Raw genomic sequence first — 15,346 nt, 5'->3', positions numbered from 1 at the left:
CTGCTACAAAAGAGGGTTTGGTATTCAGCAACTGGCAATGTTCATTAACAGCTACTTTTTTTTTCTTTTTTTGTATGTTTGTTTGTTTTTGTTTTGTTTTCAACTCATTTATCTTCTTTGACACTTCTGAAGGCATTCAAACCTGAACAGGCAAATAAACAGATTTAAGTGAAAAGCACTGGATATTATTTTTTTGTTGTTTTTAAGGACTTTGGGTGCTTTTAACTCATGAAGTCAATATTTTTGCAACTCCTGCTGTGTTTTAGGATAGATACCAGTGGAAAGTATAGCACTTGTTTGATTCTTTTTGCCATGTTCAGCTTTATTAGTAGTTCCAATGGGAGCAGCTTTTGCCTTCTGTCTCTCTGCCCAGCTCACCCTCCAGAGACTTGCAAAAGCAATACCTTTATTATTATTTTTCTTCTTTTTCCTGTCATCTGTCTGTCTCCATTTGTTCAGACAAATAAGTGATAAACAGCAATGATGATCAGTTTAACACCACAGGAAGAACGATGCATTATGAGACAAGAGAGACCTCTTGTTGACAGCAAGTTATTTTTGGTAATTAGCCATTTGTAGAGGAAGATGAGCCTCTGCTCGTAAAGTCAGCGTGCCATAATTTAGGGGACTCTGAATGGAAATCTAACATTTGCCTCAATTGGAAATGGTAATTGTGTGCATTTAGAAATAAATAAATGGCTGATTTTTTTCTCTTTGCAGGGAACAGACTGAACAAAGACCTGAGGCATTATCTCAACCAGAGGTTTCAGAAGGGGTCTCCTGACCACGACCTGCAGCAGACCATCCGAGATAACCTTTATCGCCACGCTGTGCCTTGTAAGTGACAGAACCCTCACCTGCTGGGCTGCCTCTGGTGGAATTTCATCTTTATTTCTGGGGCAGCCTTCCTGTGGTGGGTGTGCACCCCTGTGGGGGAGACTGTTGGCAGTTTGGGCAGACTTCCCTTGTGTGACAGCAGGATAGGGTTGAAAAGGAAAATGATTCATCTCTGAATGAGGCTTTTTTGATTACCTTTTTGGAAGAGTTGATGGTATGATGCAAGCCTTGTGATGCCTGCTTTGGAGAAAAAAAGCCTAAAAAAAACCTGCCATGAAGTGATTGCTTGGCTTAGAAATAGTCTATGTTAATATCACAATGGTGAATGCTGCTCATTGGTTTCAAGCCTGTGAATAAAAAAGTGGCTTTTATTTTTATTTCCTGAGCTGAACTTTGTTTCTGATGCTTGTTTAACTTGTAGAATTGAACAGCATTTTATGGCCAGGTGCCATTGTTGAAGGCATCTGCCACTGTTGGAAGGTCATCCTTGATTCATGTAGGAGATAAGCAGCAAGGGTTGGCAAAGCTCAGAAGGAAATGCTCATTTGCACTGAAAAAAAAATGAACCACACCAGAAAAAAACTCAAAAAAAAGCAACAAAAACAACAACAACAAAAAAAAACCACAAAAAAAACCCACAAAAAAAAAAAAAAAACCAACAAAAAAAACCACAACAAAACCACAACTACAAACAAACCAAAATAAACAAACAAAATATCAAAACAAAAATATCAAAACAAAACCAGCAAACTAATTGAAAGAAAAACAAAAAAAAAACAAAACAAAACAAAACAAAACAAAACAAAAAAAAAAAAACAAAAACAAAAAAAAAAAAAAAAAAAAAAAAAAAAAAAAAAAAAACAACCAGAAGACAAGCTAAGAGATCTCTGGAGCATGGTAATCTTTAGAAGGTCAGAATCATTACTCAAAATGAGACTGTACTTGGCATTTTGGGAAAACATACAAAGAGTGGAGAGTGATCTTACTTTGCTGCACCTCTGTTTGACATTCTCCAGGTGGCAGGGGACACTCTTCTACAGAAAAGATTTTTTTGCTTAACTTGGCTGAGCTGTGGAAATAATGATATGCCCTTTAGACCAGGCTGGAATAAGAACTAGTAAACATTTTAGTTATAGGATACTGAGATAAGCAGCAAAAATAATTTGTAGTTTTCCATCTTGTTGTGAATCAGAGATTGTTTATCCTGGTAGACTTATATAAATATTGAATAATTATGTTGCAATTCAAAAATCAGTATTTGCCAACAAATATCACATAGTGGTACACACAGTAGTAGTAATTTTCAGTTGAAGTGTTGCATGCAGGAGGGCTGTGTAAGACCAGTTAAAATTGAGTGGTAACACTGACAAATGTTGATTCTTCAAATGGCAGATGCCGTTATAACACCATTGAGTTTATGCTCATTTTATCAGTGAAAAGCACAAAACAAATTATGTCTAAAGAACGTAAAAGGACATAAGGAACAAATATGGATTATTGTTTCCTATTGAACACTTCTGTTTGCCATTTTGTCAACATGAAATATGATTATTTTTTAGTCACCTAACTTGGCAGGCTGCAGATTTTTAGGGCACACTGCAAAAAGTGCCTTCCAGGACAGCACGTGCAGTGTTAGGCTTGGGAGATGCAGTGTTGTGATACTAATGCCCTTCTGCTTATGTGTGATATTTCATTTCCTAAAGCAGCAAAGAAAGCAAATGAGTGTAAGTTCTGGGGAAACATTTTTACATTACCAAGGTTACATTTCGAAATGCTTTGCATTGATTCTTTTATCTGATTTATTGAACTTGATGGTGAGCTAAGATGCCTGGACTTGCTTTTGATTTAAAATTAAGATCAGTGAGCATTCCTGCCTTTTCAGAATAGCTGGGGCAGATGTGGGTTGTTGGTGTATTAATAAGAACATCAGTATTTATGCTTTGCTTATGAAACAAGTGGAAAACCTGAGAAGTGGTGTTAGTTATTGTGGTGTGTCTCCACACTTTTTGCATTGGGCAGGTAGCATTTAATTTTTGCTTCATTTACTGTGGGGATGGCATTAATGGTTGCTTTTAAGAATGATGCTAATATTCATATGTGGCTTGGAATGAGACTGCTGCATGGTGGGTTGGGATGCTTTACAGGTCTGGAGATTAATCTGGCTGTACACTCATATTTTTATTCCTTGGTACACGTGACCAGTAAATCCAGAGCCCTGGACCAATCTCTAGTGCTAATGGATTATGAAGCCTTGTATTTTGAAAATGGAATTCCCTGGTGCTTATGTGGTAAACACAAACAAGAACACAAGGTCACTTGGACTGAGCATGCTTGGCCTGACAGCTGCTTTTTATTGCACTAATATAAGGGCTAAATGAGGTGATAATTAGTAAATGCAAAATGGGAAAAGGTGCTGTTAACCAGTTCTTGCCCAGAAATCCTGGTGAGAATAGCACATGATTCAGCCCTGATTGGTTTGGTACAGGTGGTGAGAAAACCCAGAAGGTTTCTGTTTCCCAGCCCTGTGCCCATCATGTGCTTGGCTCTGGAACTGAGTAGAGTAGTGACAGCTTTTGTAGATGACAGAGGTCAAGCAGAAGGGAGGAAAGATGCAGGATGTTTGGCTCATCTTCATTATTTTGTTCATGACACAATTTTTTTCTTTAGGAAAGTTGATTAAGCATTTGATTTATTTTCTGGTGAACCCTTGAGGATGAGTGGGATGATGTCAGCTCCTAGGGGCCATATGTCAGCTCCCAGGGGCCTGTATGGGTGACACAGGATGGTTTTATGAGAGATCAGAGGATTTGATCCCTAAATGTGGCAACTATCATAAAGAAATGAGACTTTGAAATGGACCCAAAGGTGAAGTATTGTTGAAATAAGCTGGTGAACCGCACACATATTTCTGCAAACTGAAATCTTCCCCTGCTCCTCAGTGCCATCTGCCCCTCCAGCACATTTCCTCTGAGTCCTCATACCCTCAGCTCCCCACTGAGCTGATTTTTCCCTGCAATGCTCTGTAGTAAACAACAGCTGTGACAAGATTCCAGGTGGCTCCAAGTTGGGTTGTTGTGAGTCACGGGTGCTCTGCTGTTCCTGTCACACCAAACCCACGGGTTTATTTACAACCCAAGGCATTCTCCTCTGAGTTTACAACTTGAGCAGTAGCATAAGCTAGGACCAAGACAGAGGAAGGAAGAGAGGCAGGGCACCTGTTTTTATATTTGGATGGTGTATAAGTGGTTATAAAGTCATGCTACAATGGACAAATCTTTGGAAGAGTTAGTGTAGTTCAGCCACTGGATTAGTTTTACTTCACAGGAGCCACCATTGGGTTGTTATTTCCTTGACTTTCTTCCTGAGGCTTCCATTTCATTGTAAACTTCACCCATCCTTTCACTTTGGGATATTTTTTTTTTCTTTTGAGTGAAGTTATTCTCATAGATATTCAAATGAATTCCTGTTTACATTCCTAGCATGCAGTTTCAGAACTAAACAAGAATCCATCAGTACATCATCCAGATCAGTACTATGTTGGTCCAATCTCTAACTGTCCTTTTTCTTCTTTTGTTTTGAAGTACCACATTTTTCCTGTGTTTTGATGTGCCTAGTGAAGATGACCACAAGTTATGCTCTGTTCTGGGATAGTTAATGGCTCCATTGAGCTTGAACTATATTATGAGATGGCAACAATTCTACAAATATCCCTTGGCCGTGCCTCTACCAGGAGTGCTTTGACTGATGCAAAGACCTGGTCCACACCTTTTTTTTTAGAGTGGCTTTCACTTACTCCAGCTCAATTTTGCCAGCCCAAACACTCTGAGAGCAAGAGTGAAGGTTTATCAACTGTGTGAGGCATCTTGCTGGGGCACCCTGTGCCACATTTGAGTCCACCTATGTTCACAGAAGTTGGTGTGGTTTGGGAGAGGCTGACGGTGATGCAGTGTGTTGACATTCTGGCTTTAGGTTTTAGAGGGTGTTTCTAGGAGCAGGACTTTCCCAAAGAGGATTGTTGTATGTGAAGATTCACCTAATGGAATTCGTGATTGGTTGGAAGTTTCTGTAAGAGTATATCCATTAAATAGGTGTTTCCAAACAGCCCTACCCAAGGATATCTGTGCAAGAGTGTTTATTGAGAAAGAGATGTGATAGCACCTTAGTTTAAGGTTCTAATGCAGCAGCCTGTCAAAACCACTGTTCACAGAAGGTGGAACACAGGGGATTGTCTTCCTCTTTTTGAAATGATGGCTGAGGGAATCTGTTTAACATAAACATGCAGTACTGGCTATTTGTCCTAATTGCTTATGCTCAACAGCCTGGCAGCAGGTTTCTTTTCAAAGTGCATCAAGAGGAATCAGAAAGATGATACTTCCATAAAAGCTTATCTCAGCATGTTGTTTGACTTTGGGTTATGGGTTTTTTTCCATTTACTCGATTCTCCACTTGTTTCAGTCCTGTGTGACATGCAGAGGCAGCTGTGGAGGGTCTGGTGTCTAATCCTACAGTTGTGTACTGTGCAATTCCTTTCCTTGCCAGGCTGCAGTCTTCAGAAGCAAAGCCCTGGAAGGTGCAAGGTCTTTTTGATGGTAGATGGAAAGGTGACAGTATAGTGGCTAGCCTAGAGTTAAGTCAGACTAGACACTATATGGCATTCTTCTTTTTATTTTTTTTCCCTTTTCTTGACAAAATTGGCTTTTAAAATGTCAGGAGGTCATCATTCAACAGCTGATTGACTTCCCCAAAACAAGTACATGTCCTGAGATTAATTGACTGGATTAGGGATTTACCACTTTCATTTCTGCTATCTGTTCTCTCACCTTCCCAGAGTTTGATCTGTTTCTCTGTCCTCTATTACAGAACAGTAGCTCCAGCTATTGTGGTTGGTCTTATAGAGGAACATGGAGCAAAATGGAAAGAAATGGAAAAAACCAATAGTTGAAAGTGCTGGGTGATCTGTGAGGAGGTTCAGAAAAAGCCAGTGACACTCAGGCTGGCCTGAGCTCTCTCACATTTCAGTGGGAAATTTGGGAAATTTATGAGTAAGTTTCTTTATTCCAAGTGATCTCCTGGTGCAAAGGAAATGTCTCCTTTCTGAGCAAAACCAATAATACTGAACAACAGAACTTCACAGTTTTGATGGGACAAACTTTAGTTAGTGATTGTAGGCTGCTCATTGAAGCTTATTCTCTGAATTCAAGATTTTCATGGATAATTGAACTTCCAAAGGGCAATTTAGTTTCTCCAGGAGCTGGATAAGTTGAACAGCATAACTGTTCCATAACTACCATCAACTGCAGGTAATGGAGGACTAGAGAGACTAAATGGGCTGGGGTGTGATGAAACTCCTGTCAGATGTGAAGACTTAGGTGATTTCCCAGGATAGTTTTTAAAGTTCTGTAGCTCTGGGTTCCCCCATAAGTATTTCTGAACTTCAGAATGAATTGATAAAAGGGATATGCAAACCAGGTTACAGAAGGTTCTTTTCTTTAGTACAGAGAGCATAAAAATGTATCAGTATAGTGGGAAAAACTGCTGAAGTGAAGCATAAAGACCTTTATGTTACAAATGAATGTGGTTTTACATGTGTGGATATTTGAGTTACAATTTCGAAGTTATTTTTAGTTACTATTTTTTATTAAGGATAAACAGAATCACTGACAGTGCCCATTAGTTTTCTTCCCAGGCAATAAATCATCAGTTTATGTACACAAATGTTCTTGAATTCTCAAAAGCTTTCCAGACATACAGATGTATTTATTATCTAAGTACCTTTTGTTGCAGTTCCCTTCCTAGAGGTGTAATTCTACTTTTGTAATGAGAAATAGTTGCAGGGTCCATGAAATATTCATTTGAAGGCCCACACTGATAAGGTGAGGAGCAGCAGACTCTTTTCTAACACATTAAAAAAAATAATTAATTGTTTCACAAGATTTATGTCAGGAAAAAAGTTTTAAATACTTTTAAAAAAGTGCCATTATCACTGGATTGCAACATATGGATACCAGCCATATGTAAAAATAACTTTTCTTAAGGATATTTGTTTGTGAGTTTATCTAACTCTGTATAATATGAGGTATATTTTCCATACCAGCTAGTGTACACACATTTACTTTTTCTTGTGTATCCTGAGTACAGCCACTGGATTTTGGAAAATCCTTATACCTGTTTTCCAGGGAGTGCCAAATTGCAGCAATGTTCCCTGCAGTTTTCAAGGATGTAATTCTTTCACTTATTAGTGAACCAGATGTGTTTTCACTTTTAAAAGAGAGAAAAATACCCTCTTTTGAGCAACAGGGCCAATATTTCTTTAGCTTAGTTCATTTCTGTAGACAATCATTTTTGTTTAATCTAGAAGACTTCAGGACCTTTCTCCCATCTGGTCTGTCCTTTCAGATCAATAGCCCGTTTTGTGCCAGCGAAACTATTGTTTTGGGGTGGGTTTGTTTGTTTTGTCCTTTAATTTTGGAAATAAAAGCACTTAGGATGGCAAATATTGCTCCATCTGCTTCCCCATTTGTGAGGAATAGCTTTTTTGTGTTCCACTGTACACCCAGCTGGAATTGCATGAGGCACCAGAGAACAGTACAAAGCAGAGGAGCTCAGCCTGCTCTGCTCTCCCATGCCACTTGCCAAAGGAGATTTGGGTAAGGAGTGTGGGAAGAGATTACACGGCCACTTTTCTTTGTTTTCTTTGTTAGTCCCCAGTGTACTTAATTTTGCAGGTTTTTTCATTGCAGTTGCTTTGTACTAGGGCAAAGCAGCTGCCAGTGGATATTTAGGTGCAGTGCAAACAATGCCTGTGCATTTATTTTAAAACATAAAGGCTTCCAAGGTGAGAGTCTATGGGAGAACAGAGAGTAAATCAGACCTGAGAGCAGGTACTGCTGTTTGGAGGGCGAAGGGGTGGAGATTAATTACTCCACATTATTTACTTAAAAACTGCCTCTGTCCTGCCACAGTTTTTCATAGGATGTCCCAGGATCCTGATTAGATCTTTTGTGATGGCTGCAGTGCCACAGCTTTAGATTTCTAGGCAGTTTGATTTCTTTTCAGCTATCACCATGCATCTGTTCAAGGGTTTCAGTGTATTGATTATGCTACAAAGCAAGAGAATGAGTGTTCCAAGCAAAAGGATTGTTTTAAAATGAGGTAAAATTAAGTGTGTAGCTGTTCTTTAACCTGCTTTTCCGCTCATATTTGCATTTGGGCTTCACATTTGATATTTCATGACTGACTCCCTGCAGAAAGCACCCATCACTGTATAGGTATGTTTGTGCTTGTGTTGGTGGTTTGACCATTACAGAAGTCCTGTACTTTCCATCAAAGATGCCAGTATTTAAAAAGGAACACCTGTAAATCGCATTTACGTGAGATTCCTCTGGTCCAGTGTGATACCTGCAATACAGCGTGGGCAAAACCAGTGGGATTGCAGAGGAGGAGTTTCCTGTAAGATTCCCACTCACACATCCTGCTACCGTGACAGTCTCTGAGCCCAGGGGGTAGTGGCAGATGCCAGCTCCTGATGGTTTGATGGGGATGCAGAGTTGTCACTTTTCATTTTCAAACAGTTATCTTTTTTTTTTTAACATTACATGCTTCCTCACATAAAGCTTGCTGTATTTGTCCTCTAAATCCTTTTTGTCTTTATTTCAGCAGAGAGGCGATTAGCCGTGTAATCATTTATAAAGCTGTTCACATTCTGCTGGCTGGTTTTCTTTGGGGAGAGTCATATCCAGTATCTTTACTGGGAATAACTCTGCAAATTCATCCTCACTGATTTCCTTCCCCCACCACCCCAAGTGAATAAGAGGGTAGAAAAAAATAGAACAAATATTTGTAGTTCTGCTCCTATTGAAGGAAAAGTAAATCTTTCTTATTAGTCTTAACAGTCTGGATGTATCCTTTTTTTATGATGTTCTCTTGAATAATTAGAGCTTTGAGTTATGAAGTCAAGATTCCTGGGTCATTGCCAGAACAGATTTATTTAAGGAGGACACTAGTTCTCTGAATTCCTTTTAAAGGGCTTTGTTAATGTCCCAGACTGCTCTTAATTAGTGATTTAAGAGGGAATACATCTGTTTCACTGAGGATTGTGAAAATTTTTATTTAAATGGAAATGTTTAATAAATGGATCTTTGAAAGGCTAATGTATCTTCAAAATGAGATGTGTATCACAGAGTAATCAGGTGGATAGTGATCTGGCAGTTCTTCTTGCACCTTTTTTTTTTTTAGCTGAATATGGAAGAAAACCTCATCAAAGACCTTTGGAAGTATCATCTGCTATTGAATTATATTTCATGCTTCATCATCCATTCTCTACCTGAACTTTTTCATTGAACTTCAGGTTTAACACTTCATTTACCAGGGGAAAAAACAGTAAACAAAAGTTGATGTTGGTGAAAGGCCTAGAAAAAGGCATATTAGAGACATTGATGATACTTTGTTTTTTATCTTAGACCATTGCGGCAACTCAAGTACCAAAATTTAAACTTATTAAACTGCTTAACATGACATTTGTCATAGGCTAAAAATGTGCAGGTGATCTTTGCTGTATTAGGGATTTAAACTGGCAAACTTCAGAGCAGAGGGGCTGAAGCAGATGCTTAGGGAAGGAGAAACTCCACATTTAGAAGCTGCTGCTTTTAGCGACCTCTTCCTTGAATACATGAGGAGATGGCTATTAATAAACCCAGCATTACCATCTCCTACTGTTCACAGGTCTTTTGAATTAGTAATCAAAATACCCTTGACGCTGGGTATTTTGACTTTTTTCATGCAAGTGTTGATTTATGAGCCCTTGCTGCCATCTTTGTTCGTGTTTTTCTAGGGTGTGAGTTTTTTAGTGTTTTCTTTTGTTCGGAGGGGATAACACAGGAGAGCTAAAAATGTGTTTGAATAGTGAGGTTATTAGCAATTTTCCTAAATCCAGATATGGAAGGTTTTGAGGAGAGCAGCAAGTGTTGCAAGATGTAAAAGAGAGTCATGGAAAACCCAGCAGGATCCTACCTGGCAGTGCAGAAGCAGGAAGGCTGGACTCAACACTGGGGCAGAGCTGGACCCAGTTCTTCCAGGAATGTGAACATCCCATCATGTTCATAAATATCTTCCCCATTTTTGCATTTCCATCATTTCAGAGATATAGACTGCTATCTCACTTAACAATCCTCTGCAAAATGCCCAATGTTTTCTGGAAGGGAAAAGCTGATGAGATGCAATAGTGCTGCTCCTGTGTAACTAACCACACTGGAGAATCACACTGACAGACATTCTGCAAATTGCCCACATTATAGAACATTGATGATACCATTAAAGTGGTAAATTTAATATTATAGTTCTATTAGATTTCTCCCTCATTAACTCTGATCTGATAAACAACCTCCGGCATATTTTGAAGGTAATAATCACCTTACAATCACTCCTGCTCCTCTCTATCTGGCATTTCAAGCTCCTATAGATTTACAGCTCTTCTGTCATCTAATCTGTACTTACTCCTTTATTTCTTCTTTGAACTTGTGCTTACAGGCAGACAACCCTTTTCCAGAGGGCCCTGGGCATGCAAATAACACTTCATAGCCAGAATAAAGTCATCCTAAATTCCATTCCTCAAATTTTTGACAAAACGGGTCTGAGAGGATAAAATTAACCCAGTGTTCAGGCAAGCAGGTTGCAGGCCTGCAGAGGTGTTCTGGGACTGAGCACTTTCTAAGGGTCTGTGCTGGGGAATGTTGGCAGCAGTGGGTTGAGTTCCAGAGGTATCAGAGCAACCTCTGCAAACTCTTGCTGGAAATGAAGTTGGTGAAGAGGGGACCATGTGGATACTGGGCACAGCCCTGCTGCAGCGTGCAGGAAGATGGAAATGCTGAAGAAACCTTTGTCAGCCATGTCTGTCTAGTGGAGACAATTTCCACTCCTAAACATTAATCCTCAGGCAGCAAACCCACAGCTTAACCAAGTAACCTTAGCTCCTCTCGACTGGCAGGAGGCTTCCAAGGAGGGATCACTTGCCTCTTGTTTTCCTAAGTGAGTCATGGTTTGATTAGAGTGCTGTCTCGGGGAGAAGGTGGTTGTTATACATCACCTATCACAATGTAAAAGTGGAAAGCGACGCTGAAATGCTGACCCTTAATCTGAAGTGCACCATCTGTGTTGTATTTCCACATCTTGCTGAGTTTACAGTTATTTGAATTCACAGTTTGTTCCCCATTTGCTGTTCCCACATGGTAAGTGAATTGGATCCAAAATGTACTGATGAAAGAATGAGAAGCTGTTGTAGAAGTTTGTTCCTACCTACAAGAGTGCTCTATCTCACACTTTTTCCACCCTGTGAGTTAAATCCCAGCTGTAAAATCTTGTCTCAAGATGGCCTTCTTTCATGGTGGGAAGCTGGGGTTACCGTAAGGACAAAGACTCCTTTCCCCATCCCGAAGTGATTTATGATTTGCTTATGACTTTCAGCTCTAGAAAAAGGTAGAGAGTTCTTACATCTGACAAAGTATTTACTTTGCTGTTCCTGTAAATTTCTGTGGATGCTTATCTGGTAACAAGCTCTTGGTGCTGGAGCACCACTCTTATTTTGTATTTTTTTTCTGTTCATATGAGCCAAAGCGTTTGATGCTAAATTAAGACTGGGTATAATATAATGATGAGAGCTGTAATTACAACTGTAATAGTTTTTCATGGTGCAACTTTGAACTGCTCTGATTTTAAAATGGGCAAACAGCTCAAAACCAGGTTGAATTTCATTTATTCTCCCTTCCTTCTATTTTTTCTACCAAGAGCAACCATTTTCTTAAGACATAACTAACTGTAGAAAAAAGATATAAAATTTAAACATGTCGTATTTCAAAAGCAAGCCATCAAAATGCTGAAGGCTGTATAAACTTAAATACCTTCTTTGGCTTTTGCTGTAGACCACACAAGCTCTGAGAAATTGATTACTCTGGTACTGGAATGGGCTTTCATGATACAGAAACAGAGGTTTGCATTGAATTTCTTTCTTTGTGTGTGGGACTTTTTTTTTTTTTTGGAAAGAAAAAACGCCTTTAAACCCGAGATTAAAAATAAGTCATTTCATTGTTTCCGTTTTCCCCTCTTCTAAATCTTATGAAAGCGTTTCCATAAATGATTGGGGAGCTGCATCTCTGAATAAATCTAAAGTAAAATGCTCCATTTCTTTTTTTAATAAAGAGGCTTTTCTCTGGAATGTTCCATGTAGGTACTGCCTCACTGAAGTCTCATCTGGTTGAGAGAGTTTCAGTGTGGCTCGTGCAGATTTTTTTATTTTGTGGACATGAACAGGAGGGGCGAGGAATTCGGAGTAATTTATTTTCATATTGCAGTCTTCAAATTTACTGTGTGCAATACTCTAAACCCAACATTATCAAAGGCTTTGGAGTTCCCACAGCAGCTCTGAATTGGCCAGACATATACCCAAAAAATAGTCTATGGCTCCAAGAGGCCAATGTTGAAAGATCAGGAAGGTGATCTGGAGCAAAGATTTTTTTTTAAACAAGGGACACATAATGGGCCAGGACCTTGGCCCAGCTGGTGTTTTCATGAAAATACTGATGTAGATAAATTTAAGACTGTTTATAAGCAGGCCAATCTCCTGTTGGTGTGTGGCCATGTCTCCTACAAAGGTAATGCAAAGGTTGCTGGCTCTCAGTGATGTTTTGCCCCTACCTACTTCAAGCACTTTTGAGGACTGGGTACATCAGCAAGAGTCTGTATTTGCTGCTGGGTTTGGTGATGGGACAGGATGTTGTTTTCCCTTGCCTGACCCTTTCACACAGGTGCCGTGTCCTGTGCTGGACAGAGCTGCTTTGCCAGAGTCAAAATTCTGCTTGTTCCAGGATCAGAACTGGTGCTGAACCCACCAGGCCATGGGAACAGTGGCCCTACACTGCCCTATGCCCACCCTTGGGATTCCCATGTCCCTGCCTGTCTCAGTGTAGCTGCAGCAGCCCCAAAAAAGCAGCCCTGGAGCTGCAGGGGAGGAGGTTTCCTCACCAGGCTAGAGTCCCTCAGGATTTCAGAGCTGCATCTAAGCAATCGTGTCCTGTGAGATGTGTGGAAAGCGTCCAAGACGGACACCTGCTGGCTCTGAAGCAGTCAAGTGCTTTTTACAAAATATCTTTGGCCCCTGTTCTGGATGTTTACTTTTTAAAAGATACAGGCGTGAGTTGGCTGTAAAAGAAAGGGGGGGGTGGGGAAATCGTTGTTGCTGCTGTCACTGAAATTCCCTGCAGACTTAAAAGGAAGATGAAAGTTGGTACTTTAAGAGAAACTCGAAGCCCTTGGGACAAGCACAGCAGAAAACAGGGAGATGCTCTGTATTCTGTCCAATTGCCTGCAAAAATGAGTGCTGTATCTCCTACAGGGAGAGAGAGAGACAGAGCCAGAAACACATATTTGCATCGTTTCCCCATGCTCGAGCCTTGCTAACTAGGACAATACCATTTTGCACTTCCCTGGGCATATTCTCAAACAACAGCTCGGTGCAGGTGAGAGAAGAAAAAAAAAAGGTGAGGGAGAAAGAAATGAGGGAGGGAAATCTGCCTTGTGGTATTTCAGATCTCCAACATACACAGGTGCTTTTTAATCCCTCTGGCCTACATATTCCACAGCCCCTAGGAATAGAGGAGTCGTGATGTAATGCTCTTTTCCTCACACTCGCAGCTTAAATACAGATGGAAATTGTTGTCATGTGTTAGAAATGTCACCAATAATATAAAAGGCAGGCTTCTGCATTCTCCCTTTTGCACTGTCAGCTGCTGCTGCCAGCTTATTCTTCCCTCTCAAACCTATTGTCATGTGGCAGAAACCCTGATGTAAGTAAGCCCTGTCCTCCCCCTGCTTATGATCCCTGCATTTTTTATTCCCCTCTGCTGCAGTGCTGAGGATCATTACATACCACGACTTAAAGACAAGACCTCACAAAGGAAGGATTAATCTTGTATTTGTGCTTGAATTTCGAAGGACTCAGGCAAGTGAGAACGTTCTGTTGTATTCTCTCTCCCCTTTTTCTTTCCCCCCCGTTTCCTAGATGCCGAGGCAGGGAATGAAAAGCAGCCAACACGCTGAGCTGTGGGCGCGCGTTTGGGGAGCGCAGGTCGGGATGCAGGGATGGATGCAGGGATGGATGCAGGGGAGGCTCTGGGGCCGGGAAGGAGCCCGAGCCCAGCCTGCCAGGACAGATGGCTGGTGCTGCTTTTTAATTCATCCAGGCGAGGCTTTACGTGAGGCCCGTTGGCGAGCGGGTGCGCGGCGAGAAGCGGGGTCAGCGGGCACGAATAGGCTGAGATCAGGACCAGATGCCTGGCGAACAATGGGGCTTTTGAGGGGAATGCGGGAGGAAGCGTGGCGCTGGCTTTGTACTGCCTCCGCATTGCAGGTTGGAATGGGGCAGCTCCGATTTAATGAAGTGCATTCCTAAAGGCGGTCGTCAGCCCGGGCTGGGAGACAAGGGGACATGTCAGAAGGGGGTTTGTGGGGCCGGCGCTGGAAGGGGGGGGAGCGATCCACTGATGGATCGCCCCGAACAATGCGGGCTTAGTGCTGGATGGGAGAAAAAAAAACACCAACCCATCCATACATCCCTGTGCATATTAATGCGATACAGCAGGTGTTGCTAAATGTCTGTCCCCGCATTGTTCTCCCGCGGCTCCGGCGGGGAGGGGGCAGGAAGGAGAGCCCGGGAGGGATGCGCTCATCCCGCCGGGAAAGGCAGCGGGAGAGAGGGAGGAGAACGGGGGTCAGCGCCTGGACCAGGTGCGGGGCAGCCGTGCCCTGGGCTGGCCCTGGCGAGCAAAGGGCTACAGGCTCAGTCACAGCTTAAAGGCATAGCGGGGCCAGAGGGGTTCTTTTTTTTTCCTGCGAATATTCCCCCCAAAATAAGCAGGTGTGATGGCTGGGAAGGGAATCTCCCGAGAGCAGTCTGGGTCACTAGGGTAAAGAGGGGGAGGCAGGAATGGTGTCTCAGCTGGAATTCAGCAGCGAAACAGTTAAAAAAGGGGGCATTTTTTTTTTTTTTCAGCATCGATTGGGAATGAGTTGGGGAAGCTGTGTGAATGGCAATAAACAAGGTGTACAACATGCATAAAACCAAACAAAACATCCATGTCTGCTTTTGTGTGTATCCTGCTGCACTGGCTGGATATTCCCTTCCTTTAAGAGAGTTTTCTGTCTAACAGAAGTAACATCCCTAAACACTTACAGCCATGTTTGCCAGTGGAATTCTGGAAGGGTTGGGGAGGGGGAGAGTGTACACAGTCAGTCATTATTATATGTATTTCTTAATAAAAATACACCCATTTAATTGCTGTCATTGTGTTGTCTGCTCCCCTTGTGATTTGTGACATGCTATACTGTATTTGTCAGCAGAATGAAAGGGGTCTTTGTTCCTTATTCCTATTATGGCCCACTGCATCTCTCACTGAAAATGGAATATTTGCCTTTAGAGCTAACTTAGCTGGTGATTTGTGCCTGCTGTTACACTGGGAAGGGT

The 15,346-nt window shown here is 41.4% G+C and overlaps 1 protein-coding gene across 7 annotated transcripts in view; it reads left to right on the top strand.

Annotated features, from left to right (window-relative positions):
• Nucleotides 1-15,346, top strand: part of MAGI1 (membrane associated guanylate kinase, WW and PDZ domain containing 1) — a 337,339-nt gene that overhangs the window by 167,666 nt on the left and 154,327 nt on the right. For 6 of the 7 annotated variants that reach the window (XM_083869438.1, XM_083869439.1, XM_083869441.1 and 3 more), the window contains exon 2: nt 721-837. The exons of the other annotated variant lie outside the window; for it this stretch is intronic. In XM_083869438.1, the coding sequence (XP_083725564.1) occupies nt 721-837 (117 nt within the window). The remainder of the gene's footprint in view (nt 1-720; nt 838-15,346) is intronic. 7 annotated transcript variants of the gene reach the window in all.

The sequence above is a fragment of the Zosterops lateralis genome, assembly GCF_965231275.1.
Source record: "Zosterops lateralis genome assembly, chromosome: 11".
Taxonomy (NCBI): Eukaryota; Metazoa; Chordata; class Aves; order Passeriformes; family Zosteropidae; genus Zosterops; species Zosterops lateralis.
Note: the sequence above shows the minus strand (reverse complement) of the source record. Positions and strands in the feature narration are given on the sequence as shown.